Here is a 15569-nt window from a genome sequence, read left to right on the forward strand (position 1 = left end):
CTGAAATACTTTGTATTTCCTTGGTTTCTCTTTCGAGATGGCAACAAAAAATGATACGACATCACTTCCAGCTGCAATTTTAAAGAAGAAATTGGCAGCCTCTGGGGGGGGGGCACTGAAGAGGGGGGCTCAAGGTGGAAAATTGTCAACCCCTGATTTAAGGGCATTGTCAGAGGGAAAACAAATGGCCAATTAATTTGGAAGAGTAAAACCTTTTGGGGGGGAGGAAATAACAGACAAAAAATAGAATTTTAAAAAGGGGGTTCTCTTTCCCATTCCCTAGCTCACATGCTTTCCTGTTTTGGCTCTGAGGATAGCTGCCCATTTTTCAAGCAGGAAAAGCCGAGGGGATTGCCACAGCGCTCATCCAGGTCTTACAATGGCTTTGTGGACTGAAAGGGATATATGTCTACAGCCCTTTAACCTCCATTTGACCCTGGGGAGACTTGGCCTGGCTTTAGTGGATAAACCCAGTGCGGGACCGGGAAGGTTTAATGACCCACCAGTTGGAAAACTAGACAATAATGCTATAGTTTCTTTCTTACAAGAAGACAACACTACTAGTAAACACTTGAGTCCACCCAGATATTGAAAAAACATCTAATGCCACCTAGTGACTAAAGAATGTAGAAAATCCACAAAGCAAAACTAGTTCATCCCATTATCCCAATTTCTGCAAGGATACGGCTGAAGCGAACTCCACTAAATTTGGGGGGGGGGGGGGAGAGTTTGCATTGGCACCTTACTTTTAATTCCTTGTTAGGATTTACCTTTTCTTTACTCACCTTAGGAGTCTATTACATTGTAAAAAAAAAAAAAATGACTTACCTCCTCCAAATTGAAGTCTCTTTCAGGTTGCAACCGGGTGCTATCACATGTACTTTAACACTGATGCCACCTCTTGGCTGCATCCCACCTAAAATCGAGCTAAAAACCACCCTCAACTGGCCAATTTGCAAAGTCACAAAACTCCCAGCTTTGCAAATTGGCCATCAGAAGGCCATCTGACCACAGATTCTAGCCAGGCTTTAGGCGGGATGCAGCATCAGCGGCAAAGTGTGTGTGATAGAACCCGGCTGCATCCTGGAAGAGACTTCAATTTGGAGGAGGTAAATCACATTTTTTTTACAATGCAATAAACTCCTTAATTGACTATAGTTTGCATATCATGCCTATAATATTAAATCTTTTTTAAACATTTCCATGGAAAAGCACTCATCATTGAGAACAGTTGAAAATAAAGTGCTATACATTTAATAGTTGTTTTTGGAAGAGGAAATTTTGTCAGATGCAGCGTCTCTTGCAGACTAACAAGAACTGTTGTTACTCCTCTTAAATCTGCAATCAGATGAAGTATCTGTTCTCTCCCAGTTAAATCTGACAGTATTGAATATAGATACAGATGAGCAAATGTTAGAATCTTTTATTAGAACTGCATATATTTGTTAGGTTGGTATTGAGATCATTTCTGGTTTCTCTATGCAAATTACCTTTCTGTTACTACTCTAAGGGCCTTTTCACACTACACAATTATAGCTCTATGATTCCATTTTAACTAACATAGGAGTTTAATCCACACGCAGGGGCTCCCGTCGTGCTCCTGTCACCCAAACGTCACCAAACTGCAACAGGAGCCTCCTGGTGTGATCGCGCCTGGCATTATTAAAGGGGAATGCTTCCGTTTTCGTTATGGAAGCATTCTCATTATTGTTAGGAAAAGGGCCCCTTTTTAATAACGAGTTGATCTATTATTAAAAAAGGATCCTTTTTCTAACAATCACGACAACGCTTCCATGATGAAAACGGAAGCGTACTGCCATGAGTGATCCCACCAGGAGGCTCCTGTCGCAGTTTGGTGACATTTGGGTGACAGGAGCATGACAGAAACCCTCATGTGTGATAAACTCCTTAGTTCTGCCTATGGAATTCTGAGATTTGCTCTTTTTGCATGGGATTCAGTATTCTCAGTCAGGGGCCCAGTGCTATGACAATTCAAGTGGAATCATAATGCTGTAACTGCGTAGTGTGAAAGGGCCTTAGGATAGATGAAATCAGACTTTCTCAACTTGATGTTTTCTTGGTGTACAAGGAGGGATTTCAATTCCCATCCTCTCAACCAGCATTTTTCAATGGCCTTGCTGGCTAGGATGACAGTAGCTATAGCAAATTCACTCAGAAGTCAACCAGGTTGGAGAGACATCTGTACTAAAGAATGTTTCACAAGGAGGGAGAGAATCAACAAAGCCAGCCACTTGCATGGAAGGGGGAAGGGAAGAATAGCAAATTCAGACATCCCTTCCAGTCAGGGATTAGCTGTGGCTGCTGATCTTCTTTTCATCAGCAGCAAGCTGTCCGTATGTGACACCATGGGCCACACACACCCATCTGCTACATATGAGGAAGCTTTGTGTTGGTTTGTGTCACACACACACACACACACACACACAATCTGACCCATATCAGATTTAGGACAACATCCAAATAAAATCAATTTAGACTATTTGAAAAATGTAAACAGTCTAAATCATACTTAAAAGTTTAACTGTTCAGAACAAGTTAAAACCTCTACAAATGTACAGGTCTGGAAAATACAGTGGGTCCCTGATATCTGTTTGGTTCCGCTGGGGATACCAAAATCCTTGAGTGCTCATGTTCCATTAAATACAATGCCACAGTAAAATAGTGCTCTTTATATAAAATGACAAATCAAGGTCTGCTTTTTAGAATTTATATTTTTGGAGAATATTTTCAAGCTGTGGATGCTTGAAACCATGCTGAAAGAATCCGTGGATATGGAGGGCCAACTGTATCATTATCTTTCCCCAAATTAAAAGCATGTGTTTTAACAAGGTATCAGAATGAGGCCAGCATTGGTGCCCTCCAGAGGGCGTTCCTTGGTGAGGATGCTGCACCAGATAGGGGCTGTCCCAGGTCCTGACATAATGTACTGATCCCACTAGTGACTAGTGGGACATAGATGTGTGTCCCTTCCAGCATATGTCAGTCCTTGGGCAGCTTGGGCATTTCAGATGAGACATCTTTGTCTCCTAGCTACCTAAATCCACTTAAAGTATGATAATTGAAGACTTCAGTGCAAACCGATCAGTGAATCCACCCTCAGTTATAGTCTTAACATAAAAGGTATCCAGCCTATCCCAAAAATAGGTGCAGCATCTTTAAATTTCTGACTAAACCCTGAAATTGGATTTACTATCCTACTAGCATGGGAACCACCAGCCTTCTCTGCACTCAAGTAACTGTGCTTTATTGGTTCTTGAGTGTCCTGTGGTGATTCTGTGGTTCCCTTGTTCTTCTGCTTTTTAAAGATGTATTTTTAAAAGAAAGGCTGAAGGGCTCCACATATCTCTTTGTCCTTCTTCCTTGATATTCTAATAAGTCATCTGAGAGTAGCTATTAGCCTTGCAGCCTTCTCTGAGAACAGGTGTGCTTTTTTGTGTCAAACTACTTTTCTTTTTCATTTTGGCAGCTACTTTTCTTTTTGCCTCCCCTTTTCAGTAAAAGCTCAAGAATATTTTTAGAAGAGTTAGGAACAACTCCCATGACCCGGGACATGGAACTTTGCTGTAATGTTTTGCAGCATCAGATAGAAAAGGGCTTGGGAGGGTAACTGCTTTGAAAAAATGCTATCACATAATAAGTAGTGCTAGATTCTGCATGGAGAGGCATACATGTATCATATAGCTATGTCTCTATAACTATAACTTCTGATATTGGCCCTCAAAAACTCACCTTGTAAGCAGCACAGCTCGCCAGTGTGCTATTTCTATGCTGCTGGATAAAAGGGGGACTAACTGAGCTGCATCTGGCTTGTTTCCTGTAGCTGGATGTGATGTAACGGACATTTGCAAGGACTTCAGAGGGTCTTTGGGAAGTCCTTGTAGATAGTAGCCTTGCTGTGCATCCAGCTACCAGGAAATAGCTGGATATCTCCCAGCTGATCTACATGCCTTTTAACAACACACAAATGTCCATAGTTATGTTTTGCTTTTTGGAGGGGTGGGAGACTATGCTGCTTACAAGGTAAGGTTGGAGGTATTTCAGTCTTTGTGATGCTGGGATGGAATTCTGACCTCTGCAACAGCTGCAAACGTGAGTTGTGACAGTGTAATTCCAACTTACACCATCACAAGTCACTAAAGGCATTCAAGCCTTTATTGTATTATATTTTATTGTATTGGATTTCATTCATTATTTTATTTAAATTCCCACCTTCCTCCTGACATGGAACCCAAGCCCTATTTAGGGCTAAATAGGGCTTATTATGAAAAAGATTAACTAGAAATAAACATCATCAGTTTTTCAAAATTCCTGTAAAGAATGCCTGATCTGGAAGTGTTATTTCCTGAGGGTATATTCCCCAGTTGATGCTGATGCCTTCTATGCCAATGAGGCACACTTTGTTCCAGTTTGTAGCCTGAACTTTAGAGGAGCTATTTAAAGTGCCAAATGCTGACCCCCAAAATGGGTTCAGCACCTTGAAGAAATTCCTTGAATGCCCATGCTAAATGTCAGAAAGAATTCACAGCCCTCCCCCTCCCCAATGTAGGAGCCCCCAGCTGCCACTGAGCTTCCCTTATCAAGAAGTTCAGTTCAGAGTGTCCTTACATTGTTGTAGTTGTGTCAACTTATGGTCACCCTAAGCTTTATTCAGGGGAGATTTACTATTGCCTTCCTCTTAGACTCAGGCAGTGAGACCTGCCCAAAATCACCCAGTGAACAGGGATTCAAATCTTGGTCCCCCAAAATCCTAGTCCAGCAATCAAACCACTACACCGTGGTAGCTTGCCCTTACATTAGTTGGTGGGACATTTGAGAAAGAAAATTATCCACAGCTAGTTTAAATGTTTGATCTTTCCCTTAAAAAAATATATGGGCAAAGCAGTACAACTTGTGACTTTCAAAGAGCTTACTCCCAGCTGTAAGATCACTGACTTTTACAGCAACCAAACAAGAATAAAGTGATAGCGAGGGTACCTGTAGGTGATGGATTCAGGTTGCAGGATTACTTTTTAGACACTTTCAGAAAACCTAGACAAATAGACAACCCTCTCTATAAATTAAAAGCAAATGCATGAGTGCTCATTGTAAATGGGGATGGGGTGGAGTGTGTGCATTTGTATATGTAGATTAGACACTAAGAAACTATAACAAACTAAAAATGTACAAGGCAGATTTATGGAATTCTAGAAAATTTGTGCTTCACTTGTAAGACCGCACAGCTGTTTCTTGTGTTGATTCCCATAAACACACTCAAATGAAAATACATTTTATTCTCCACTTTTGTTTATATCCACAGTTAGACACTCAATACAGTGCAATCCCAAGTGTCAAATGAATAACCTTAATTTCCACAAGTTTTACGTTCATTTTAAAATCTTGCAAGTCCCTGCTTTAAGTATTGTCTTCTTATTTTTCCCTCATGCTGCCTTATCTCTCCTTCCAGCCCTACTGGCATTGTCACCTGCAGAGGTAGGTCTTTTCAATTTCTTTTTTATGCTCTCCAAATGCCTCTTTTGAGCTTTATCCTGTGCTGACTTTTTCTGTGCTCACTGAGGAGAGTATTGTGTTGGTACCCAGACTTTCCATTTGTTCAATGCCTGGGTGATTTCTAAAAAATATTTAAGAGCACATTCCATCAACTTTATTTTAAAAAATTATTGCCAACATGAGTTAAAGTGGGTGTTGGAAACCGGTGGCAAGCAAGCTGAAAATGACCCATGGGGTGGGTGCTCCAATCCCACCTCCTGGTTTCTTCCCAGGCCGTATCCTTGTCTTTCCACATGAGGAAAGTCTCTTATTTTGGGTGAGTGAACTGCTGATCAAGATTAAGAGCAGTTACTGACCCTCTATGATGTTTTTTAAAGTGTTCATTGATGCCAATGAACTCTTTTTAACAACAACAACAACAACAAAAATAATGGCTGTGCAAGGTGTATTTTTGGAAGGATGCAGCTGGAAAGGGAGGGCTAGCTATCCCCAAGAATGTTGTGAGTCCCCCTATAGAAAAATTATCCTATGCTGTAAAGGGCCTTTAAAGAAGCCTCTGCTGATGTAAATAAAACTTTTATAAAAATGAATTCTTGCATGGGGGGAGGAGCAGATTTGGGAGTCAGGGACAGGTTTGTGAAATTTGTACATGTGTGAACAAGCAAGCAAGAGAGAATGATTTCTGGGCCTGTTTGTGTGTGTGGTGAATGTCTTAGTAGGGGAACATATGTCAGACTGGGGTGGCATTGACCATTGCTGGTACAATGTCATGATGTCCTTGCCTGGAGGGCAATTTGGCTCTTGAAACTTTCCTTTAAAAGGTTCCCCACCCTTGATTTAAAAATAGAACATAATTCTGTAGTGTCAATATAGCAGGATTGTTGTCATTTGAGAGAAAGACTGTACCAATTGGATCAGGGGTGACCTGCTGCATGCTCCACAGATCCATCCCACCAATCCCATTTTTCTAATATGTCCTTGTAGTTCATTCCTGTATTCAGGAGCAGTTTGGAGACTGAAGCTGAAACAGGTTTTGAAATGTTGCAGTGTGTGAATTACTATACCTTCCTCCAGTTTTCCCTCTCAGTCTTGACCACAGTTTGCATCCTACTCAAGTGCAATTCTATAAATTTGTACATGCTTGTATACTGTTCTCTCATTTTTCTTTTTGTTTTTCTGTCTCATTCAGCCTCATAATACTGTAGCTAAAAATACTTGGGTTTTTTCTCCTGCTGCCATAGAAACTTAAAACACTTTCTTACAGAAGTAGTTTGTAGAGTACGCCTGGGGCTTTTTGCTCCCCTCCCCATGTTTATGTTGGCATTGCCGAGTTGTATCTGTCCACTTCCTGTCATTCCTAACATTATCAAAAGAAGGAAGTGAGTTGTTCCCTTATTATAAAGGTGAGCATTTCAGCCTTCTGCCCTTTCCCTCCTTCTTTGTTACAGTGCCATGACTGCACACCATGGCAAAGTAAATTTCTATGAAGTTGTGTACATTGTTTCTTGTTTTGTTCTTCTTCTGGTGTTCAGCTTTTTAAAATACAATAATAATAAATTAAATTATGAATTATACACTTATCTACATGAGTGTGTTTCCCTGCATTCAGTTATTTTTGTTATGACTTAGGCAGCTTTAAAAAAAATTACCAAACATTGATCAGAATGGAAACTACAGTCAAGAAATGAGAAGACTAGGAATGGAACGGCAGCTATGAAAGAACTAGAAAAGACCCTAAAGAGTAAAGATGTACAACTGAGCAGTAAAGTTAGACTCATCCAATTCATTGTGTTCACCATTACCATGTGTGGATGTGAGAGATGGACTGGGAAGAAAGCGGATAGGAAGAACATCAACTCATTTGAGATGTGCTGCTGGATAAGCATGCTAAGGATACAACCAAAATGATAAACAAATGGGTTCTTGAGCAGATCAAGCCTGAACTCTCCCTGGAAGCCAAGATGATTAAATTGCCATACTTTGGCGACATAATGAGAAGACTCATGAGAAAAGACAATAATGCTAAGGAAGGTAGATGGTAGCAGAAAGAGAGGAAGACTGCAGCTGATATGGATAAACTCAATCAGGGAGGTTGTCATGTCCATAGAACTTCAGTTATAGATATTCAGAAGTTTATGGAACTGCCAGAATAAAGAATAGAAGGAAGAAAGTAGATTGGAGCAGATGTCTGCAGTAGGAAACCTAGGCTAGTGATGGAGAACGTTTTAGAGGCCGAGTGCCCAAACTGCAACCCAAAACCCAATTATTAATTTCAAAGTGATGTCCCTCTGGCTTTCTAGTAACAAACTCTGGCAAACTCTGTGCTGGGGTGACAGCACATGTGCCCACAGAGAAGACTCTGAGTGCCACCTCTGGCACGCGTGCCATAGGTTCGCCATCACTGAGTTCCTAGGCTGTTTATGACTGTTTATGATGGTGCCTTCCTTTCCTGGGAGATGGCAGGGAGATAGAGATTGAGAAGGGGCAAACTTCAAAGCGCCTTTGAAATGGGCAAATGGTGCTGGCTACAAGTGGGGGGAGGGGGCTGGACAAAGGACTTTTAAAGTGTTGCTTAACATAGGAAAACTCAGAGTTGATTCTAACCATTGTGGGGTAGTTTTGTGTGTCTTAGAATCTGGAGTAAAGCAATAGTTAATTTTCACTACAATGCTGTCCTGGTTCTTCAAGTTTCCAACTGCCAAGCATAACAAGAGGTCACGGGCCTGAACCTGCAGGACCTAAGCAGAGCAGAGGGGGTCTTGGAGATGTGTATGTTTAGTGTTTAATCAACAATGCAGCAGTTATATGCAGCACACAAAAATACATGGCATTTAGGAGATTAGCCAACACTAAATGAATTGGTTTCACAGTGGAGCAATAATAATCTATCCTCTATATGTGCCTGGCACAATAAAAAGAATTGTTTGCTATAGTTTGTCTTTTCCCCAAGAGCTTCTGAGGTTTGTTCCAGGCATCCCAGCCTTATTAAACCATTATTCTGCTATAAATTACAAACATAGTCTCACTGACCTTCCACGTGATCTAGGAATATTGCTCATTTTCTGTTTACATCCCTCTTAAGAATGTGCAAATCTGTCAAGCTCAATTTGTCAAACTTCTTGTCTTTCAGTACCAAGCTCATTATGCCTCAGATTCCCACATGGAAATTTCTGTGCACATTTCTCAAAACAAGCATGCTTTTTGTGCACATTTCTTTTCTTTTCCAGATGGGCAATTTTGCATTTACCTTCTCTTGATGACCACAGCCAGTTTTTACACATTTTAAAAAATGGATTGCATGATTATTTTTTCTGTGCATGTTTCATTGAAATATATTTTTGTATCTTTTTGTTTTGCATGAGGAACATTTCTGGGTGGATTACACTGGGAGGGAAGTGCTAATCCTCCACTCCCTGATACTGCAGTCTCTCCTCTTGAAAAATCACCTCCCCTTGAAACACGACCCAGCCCTTGATGCAGTAAGCAGGGCCACCAAGAGTGGGTTTGGTTCCTTGTGAAATGTTAATCTTCTCCAGATTACTTAAGTGGAAACTGATTCCTTGAATTCCCTACTTCTTGTTAAATGTCATCACAGGATTAAGAGGAAATATCCCCGGACTAATACAATGGGTCTCGGACACTATCTGGTGGCAGTCTCTCATGCTTTTATTTATCCTCAGCAATGAACTTTGTTTTATTCCAGGTTTTTTTCCCTCCTGTTTTTGTGCAGTTGTCTCTCTTGGCCATGGAGGAATCGTTATAGAACTTTGTATCTCCAGGGATTTTTCATCATGTGTTGGGAACGACCTTTACAAAGTCACATAACCTCAACTACTTTGACATCAAATCCTGTCCCTAGTATTACACCAAAGCACATATTATTATACTAGGAGTCTTCCAAAAGTTTGTGGCTCAGCGGAAGTGTGAACCAGGAACTTCTGCTGAGCAGCTCTGTACTAAGGAGAGGGAAACAGACAGAAGTTAACACAAACAACTGTTGTATGTACATGCCAACTCAGTGGTTTCTTTTGCATTTGATTAGGATGACAGATTGGAGCACTGGCACAGTAAAGCTTGCAAATGTGATTGTCAGGGAAGTCCGAACTCGGTATGGTCCACTGGAGCAAACAATCTGGAATGTATGCCAGGTAAAGCCTCTGTTTATTAATCTGTGTATGTGTCTTGATATTGCCTATCAACCTATGACAACGTCATAGATTTCATAGGGTTTTCTTAGGTAAGGAATACTCAGAAGTGGTTTGCTAAGGCCTTCATCTGAAATATAGCCTATGTTACTTGCCTATATTCCTTTGTGGATGCCATATGAATATTAACCAAGTCTCATCTTGCTTGTTTCTTTTATTATTATTTTTTGTTTATTTATTTCATTTGTATGCCACCTTTCTCCCAGAAAGGGACCCAAGTTAGCTCACAGATGAAAATATTTTTAAAACTTTACAATAAATACTTAGCTTCCAAGACCAGACAGAATCTGGTTGCCTTCAGGGTATTTATCTACTGGGGCTTATTTATCTATTGGGGCTTACTTACTGCAGCTTATTATCAAACTCATTCATTCCCAAGAGCAACGGAAAAGGGTATCTTTACATCCTAAATCAAACTAGAGTCATCTGCTGTTTGCAGACTGTGGGTGTATCTACAATGTAGAAATAATTCAGTTTAACACAATTTAAACAACTGTGGTTCCATCCTACAGAATCCTGGGGTTTGTAGTTTTGTGAGGCACCAGCATTCTTTGACAGAGAAGGCCAAAGACCTTGTAAAACTACAAAGCCCAGGTTTCATAGGACAGAGCTACAGCACTTAAAGTGGTGTCAAACTGCATTATTTCTGCATTATTTCTACAGTGCAGATGCACCCTATTTCCTATATTAAACATGACAGGATTTTTTGTGGGGTTTTTGGGCTATGTGGCCATGTTCTAGAAGAGTTTCTTGGGCCACATAGCCCAAAAAACCCACAAAAAACTATGGATGCTGGCCATGAAAGCCTTCGACTCCACATGGCAGTATCATTGTTCTTCAGTGTCAACTATGTAATTTCTGCCTATTTGCAAAATCAAACCAAATACTAGCAGAAGTCAAGGAAGGGTTTCATCTCCAAACACCAGGAGATCCCTATTATGAAGGAAAGATATGCAGTTGGAAAGGTTTAACTAAAGGTGAAAGCCATTTTAATGCCTAGCACACATGTATACTTTTAAGGTCAATGGTGGCAGCATTAAGTAATTTAACTGACTTGGTCTAACAGTCCTCAGACATCTGTTTGGTAATTCTTTCTCTACAAGAGTTTTCTAGAACAGAAGGTTACCTCTTAAGTATATTATGACTGTATTATCTACCGATTAGCGTTACTAAAAATAAAACTTGCATTTCTCATAAATACCTCAGTCTGCCACATTGGATGTGATTCTGTTCATTTTACTCATTTTTCTTGCAACACTTTTCTACATTATCTTTGCAATTTGTATTATGTGGAGGTTTCAAAACATATCTTCACCAAAAAAAATCCCACTGGTTGTATAGATAGTATTCAAAATAGATGGCAGAAGCTCCATGTGAGGGTAGCCCAGAGGGTGGGGAAATTACTATTTGGCCTACAATTCCCAAGATCCCTCAAAGAAAAAGATTTTCTATCCCTTAATGTTCCCTCTGATTAATAAAGTAATGCATTCACACTCTGTAGTGAATGATTATTGCATAAACTAATGAGTCTCAAACATGGGTCCCTGTATGTTGTAGATTTTACCCCCAGAATGTGCAGTCAGATTGGTCATTTATCAAGGGATTTGTAAATGCTACCTAATATTGGGAATGACTGTTCAAAAAACTCAATACTTGTTTTGTCAAATTCATCTGTTTCTTTAAAAAAGCACAAAACCCGGACACACGCTTTCTCATTCTCTCTCTCTCTCTCTTTCTCTTTTAGAATGTCCCTATCACAAACCACTTGGTTTTGAGTCAGGAGCTGTTAATTCTGATCAGATAAGCTGTTCCAATTCAGAGCAGTACACTGGATGGTATACTTCATGGACTGCAAACAAAGCCCGGCTTAATGGACAAGGCTTTGGGTAAGCTGCATGGTATCCTAGAGTTGGAGGAGGGCTTTGTCATCAATAAAGAGCCAGAAGCAGAGCTTGGAAAAATAACTTTTCTGAAACATATTCTTCCAGGTTCTGAAAATTGTAGTCCAAAAAAGTAACTTTTCCAGGTTTGTTCAGAAGGTATATAAAGCAACTCCTTTTGGTTAAAAAATATTGACTTTTAAAAAAATATTTTATTGTTTACAAAAGGTAAAACACAATTACATCACCATTCTACTTTAAAAACGTGAGCTAAAATACAGATTTACAGAGCTGAGGTCTCATTCAAAACTCCAAAAAATGTTGACTTAACCACCTTTATGCCTATGTGCTAACTGCTGGGGCACTTTTTGGTTGGTGCTCTTTAAGATTTGTTTCTTATCCTCTCTGTTAGTCCTCCTGCTTGCTCTCCTATCATTCTTCCTTAATGACACCGGCATTGACACATATACTATACACATATCAAGTACTGCAAAATACAGAGCTGAGGAAAAAGTCATCAAATATCTCTGAATGAATGTTTGCTGTGCTGCACTCAAGTTGCCCAAGACAGGTTGATCTATAATATCTTAGAGCAGAGCTGAAGAACCTGTTGAACTTCCACCATCCCAGCTCTGGCCAACATGGCCAATAGTATGGGGTGATTGAAGTTGTACTCCAACAATATCTGGAGGGCCACAGATATCTGGATGTTATGTCCACCCATGTCCCAGATGCAGTCATACATCAACAAACATTCAAAAAGCTTTCTTGATACAGACTTGTCTCTGACTTTCCATGACTCTCTCTTATAGGTGTGCCTGGCTCTCCAAATACCAAGACACTAACCAGTGGCTACAGATTGACCTGAAGGAAGTCAAAGTTATCTCAGGGATACTCACCCAAGGACGCTGTGATGCCGATGAATGGATGACAAAATACAGTGTGCAGTACAGGACTGATGAGAACCTGAACTGGGTCTATTACAAGGACCAGACAGGAAACAACAGGGTCAGTACAAGACACATTTTTCTGAAGATGTGGCCATATTTCCACCTGTACACAATGTTGTGTACCAGTTAGTGTCAAGAGGAACATCATTATTCAAGCTAAAACTCTTGTATCCATGGTCTCCGTGACCATACTTGTTCATTTATATTTGAGTCCACAAATCACTGTTTCGTTTTATTAAACAAATTGGACAAGGGATACATATATAGGAAAACAAACTTCCTCTTTTAAATTGTTTATATGTTCTGAAGGGTGGCATATACATATTTTTAAGTAAATAAATTCTGTGGGTATATAGCCAATGTGGATGCAGATCTGATTCTATCTATACATCTCAAGCAGCACCACAATGCTCATTTATATCTTTGACCTGTGGATAAGTTGACCCAATTTTGGGGGGTCAAGTTTTTGACTAAAATTTCTACACTTATACATGAGTATATACAGTATGTACATTATAAATTTAACTTGAGGAGAGATAACTTCACTCCTTTCACATGAGCTGGCTGGTGTTGGTTCTCTCACAGTTGTCTTGTGCTCTTTTGTGAGTGTTGAGTTGATTCTGAGATAGACATTAGTGTACTTTGGTTAAGTTTGAAAACTGTAATGAAATTCTTAAGAAGTTCCTTTTTAAAAGAAGAAGGAGGAGGGGGAGGAGGAAGAGGAGGAGGAGGAGGAGGAGGAGGAGGAGGAGAAGAAACAGCAATTATTTTATTGGGGCTTAAAACCGTAACTGTATCCAATTATTTGTAAAAAGTAACTTTCCAAATTTAGGCCATGTATTTCCTGAGTACTGAGTTAACAAGTACAATTTAAAGGGGGGGGGAGTAGTATCACACTTATTTGAAAAAATAATGTTCACTCAAATTGAAATACAACCTGGAAAGCTGCAAATGTTTTTAAACATTACACAGGCAGGAAACTATTATTTTTCCCATGTGTGTGCGGAGAGAACTATTTATAACCATAGAATATCAAGATGAGTATGAGTCTGTCTCAGCAAATAGATTTTATACAGTCTGCTTCTGACAAGTGCATAGTCCAAACTAAAAATAATATGTTGTCATCAATTTTTTCCCCACCAAAGTTCAGGATTCAGAGTTCAAGCTGGAAGTTTCCCATATTTGGATCATCTTGGTTATTTGCCAGCATAGAACCTTAACTGTCTGAAGTTACAGTTTGCAGTTTATTTCACTAAACCAAACCAATCATTTCCTTCAGTGTACAGCAGCTTAACAAGTCCTATTATCTTCTGCCTAAATATATCAGTGTCTGCAAAGTTTAGTCAATTAGGATGAAAAAGATTACGTTTGCATTGATTTTATTATTCTGGTGCAAAATCTTTATGCATGCTTAAGAACTGACAAATATAACAAAGCAAAACATTTTCACTGAAAATATATTTACACCAGAATGTTGTATCATTTAATACATGGTTTTTGCTCCTTATTTATATCAGTGCATGCTTTATATTCCACACTACCCATATTACATGGTGTCCTAACAAGCCCCAAATATAATTGATTTATAATTTAATTTATTTATGGAAGGAAAGGTTTATTTCCCTTTAAAAATTTGAGTAATATGTACCATGTATTTGGAACGAATTTGGTTATACAATTGTCCCACCACATTTGCTGAGGTTGGGGTGAAGGACTCGCGTGAGTGTGGAAAAACCGCACATAAAAAAAACCTACTACTGTATTCTTTTTAACTAAGGCGAGGGACAGACCACCCAAAAATGGCAGCCTAATTTCCTATGGAGGGAAGCCGCAGCTGCCAAACCGCATGGCTTCCCTACAGAAGAAAATAAACCCAGAAAAACCGGGTTCTTTCTGAGCCTCAGGAGTGGTGTAACAAGTGCCCCACTGGCACACTCATTACATAAACGCCGCATGGCGCTTATGTAACAATGGCAGCACCTATGTACACAGGGTGCCGCCATTGTTATGGCACCCGCACGTACTAGGGTTAGGGAGCATGTGGTTGGTGCGTGCTCCCTAACCCTAGAATTGGCACTGGTAGGCTGCTTTATGTTGGTCTGTACTGTGTCTAAGAGAATGTCTCTCTAGGAATCTCCAGGTCCTCCAGAAATTGATTATAGAATTATGGTGAAGTATTTACAAATGCCTTGAGAAGTGTTTTCTCTAGGAACTGCTAGGTTTTCCAGAACAACTCTATGATCAACTTCCAACAGAATTGCGCTGGAGGACTTAGAGCTTCCTAGAGAGAACATATTAACCAAAACTGCAAATAATCAAATCTGCAAAAGTCAAAGCCACAAATGTGGAGGGCCAACTGTAGTGACAGAAACCATTAGTTCTATTGCTTGACAAATCATAAAATGACACTTCAATTAGAAATTTGGTTCCAACTTATTGAATGGCAAATTAAAAGATGTTTAAGACCTAGATAGTATCACGGGCTTCTATTAAGAGGACTATTTGTTTCCATCTTACTGAATTGCAAATTAAAAGATGGTTAAGGCCTAGATGCTATTACAGGCGTCTATTAAGATGATCTTGCTTTTTCTCTCCACTCCTTTGGTTTTCTGTAGGTTTTCTATGGCAATTCAGACAGGACATCTTCTGTGCAGAACCTCCTGCGCCCTCCCATTGTCTCCCGCTACATCCGGTTAATACCACTTGGTTGGCATGTGCGCATTGCTATCAGGATGGAGCTTCTGGAGTGCATGAATAAGTGTGCTTGATGCTGAACTTCAGCACCATGTTGCAGTTCAAGGAAAGAGGCAGGAGTCATTAGAATGATAGAGAAGTCACTTAATACAAAGAGTTTGGTTCTTCATGTATGTAGAATAGGATCTAAATGTACTGTGAAAATAATAACTGTTCTCCAGTGACTTTCTGATGTGAATTATACCTCTGCGGGTCTGCTAGATTTAATGGAATTCTGTCCAAATAACACACACCACCACTACCACCAAAAATGCAAGATGAAATGGAATTAT

General features: G+C 39.8%; 1 protein-coding gene across 1 annotated transcript in view; it reads left to right on the top strand.

Moving 5' to 3' along the window:
- The window catches only part of RS1 (retinoschisin 1), a 25065-nt gene extending 9754 nt beyond the window's left edge, over positions 1-15311 (top strand). The window contains exons 2-6 of the mRNA XM_042456076.1: positions 5465-5490; positions 9551-9656; positions 11458-11599; positions 12406-12601; positions 15159-15311. Coding sequence (XP_042312010.1) covers positions 5465-5490; positions 9551-9656; positions 11458-11599; positions 12406-12601; positions 15159-15311 — 623 coding nt within the window. The remainder of the gene's footprint in view (positions 1-5464; positions 5491-9550; positions 9657-11457; positions 11600-12405; positions 12602-15158) is intronic.
- Positions 15312-15569: the final 258 nt, after the last annotated feature.

The sequence above is a fragment of the Sceloporus undulatus genome, chromosome 3 (assembly GCF_019175285.1).
Source record: "Sceloporus undulatus isolate JIND9_A2432 ecotype Alabama chromosome 3, SceUnd_v1.1, whole genome shotgun sequence".
NCBI lineage: Eukaryota > Metazoa > Chordata > Lepidosauria > Squamata > Phrynosomatidae > Sceloporus > Sceloporus undulatus.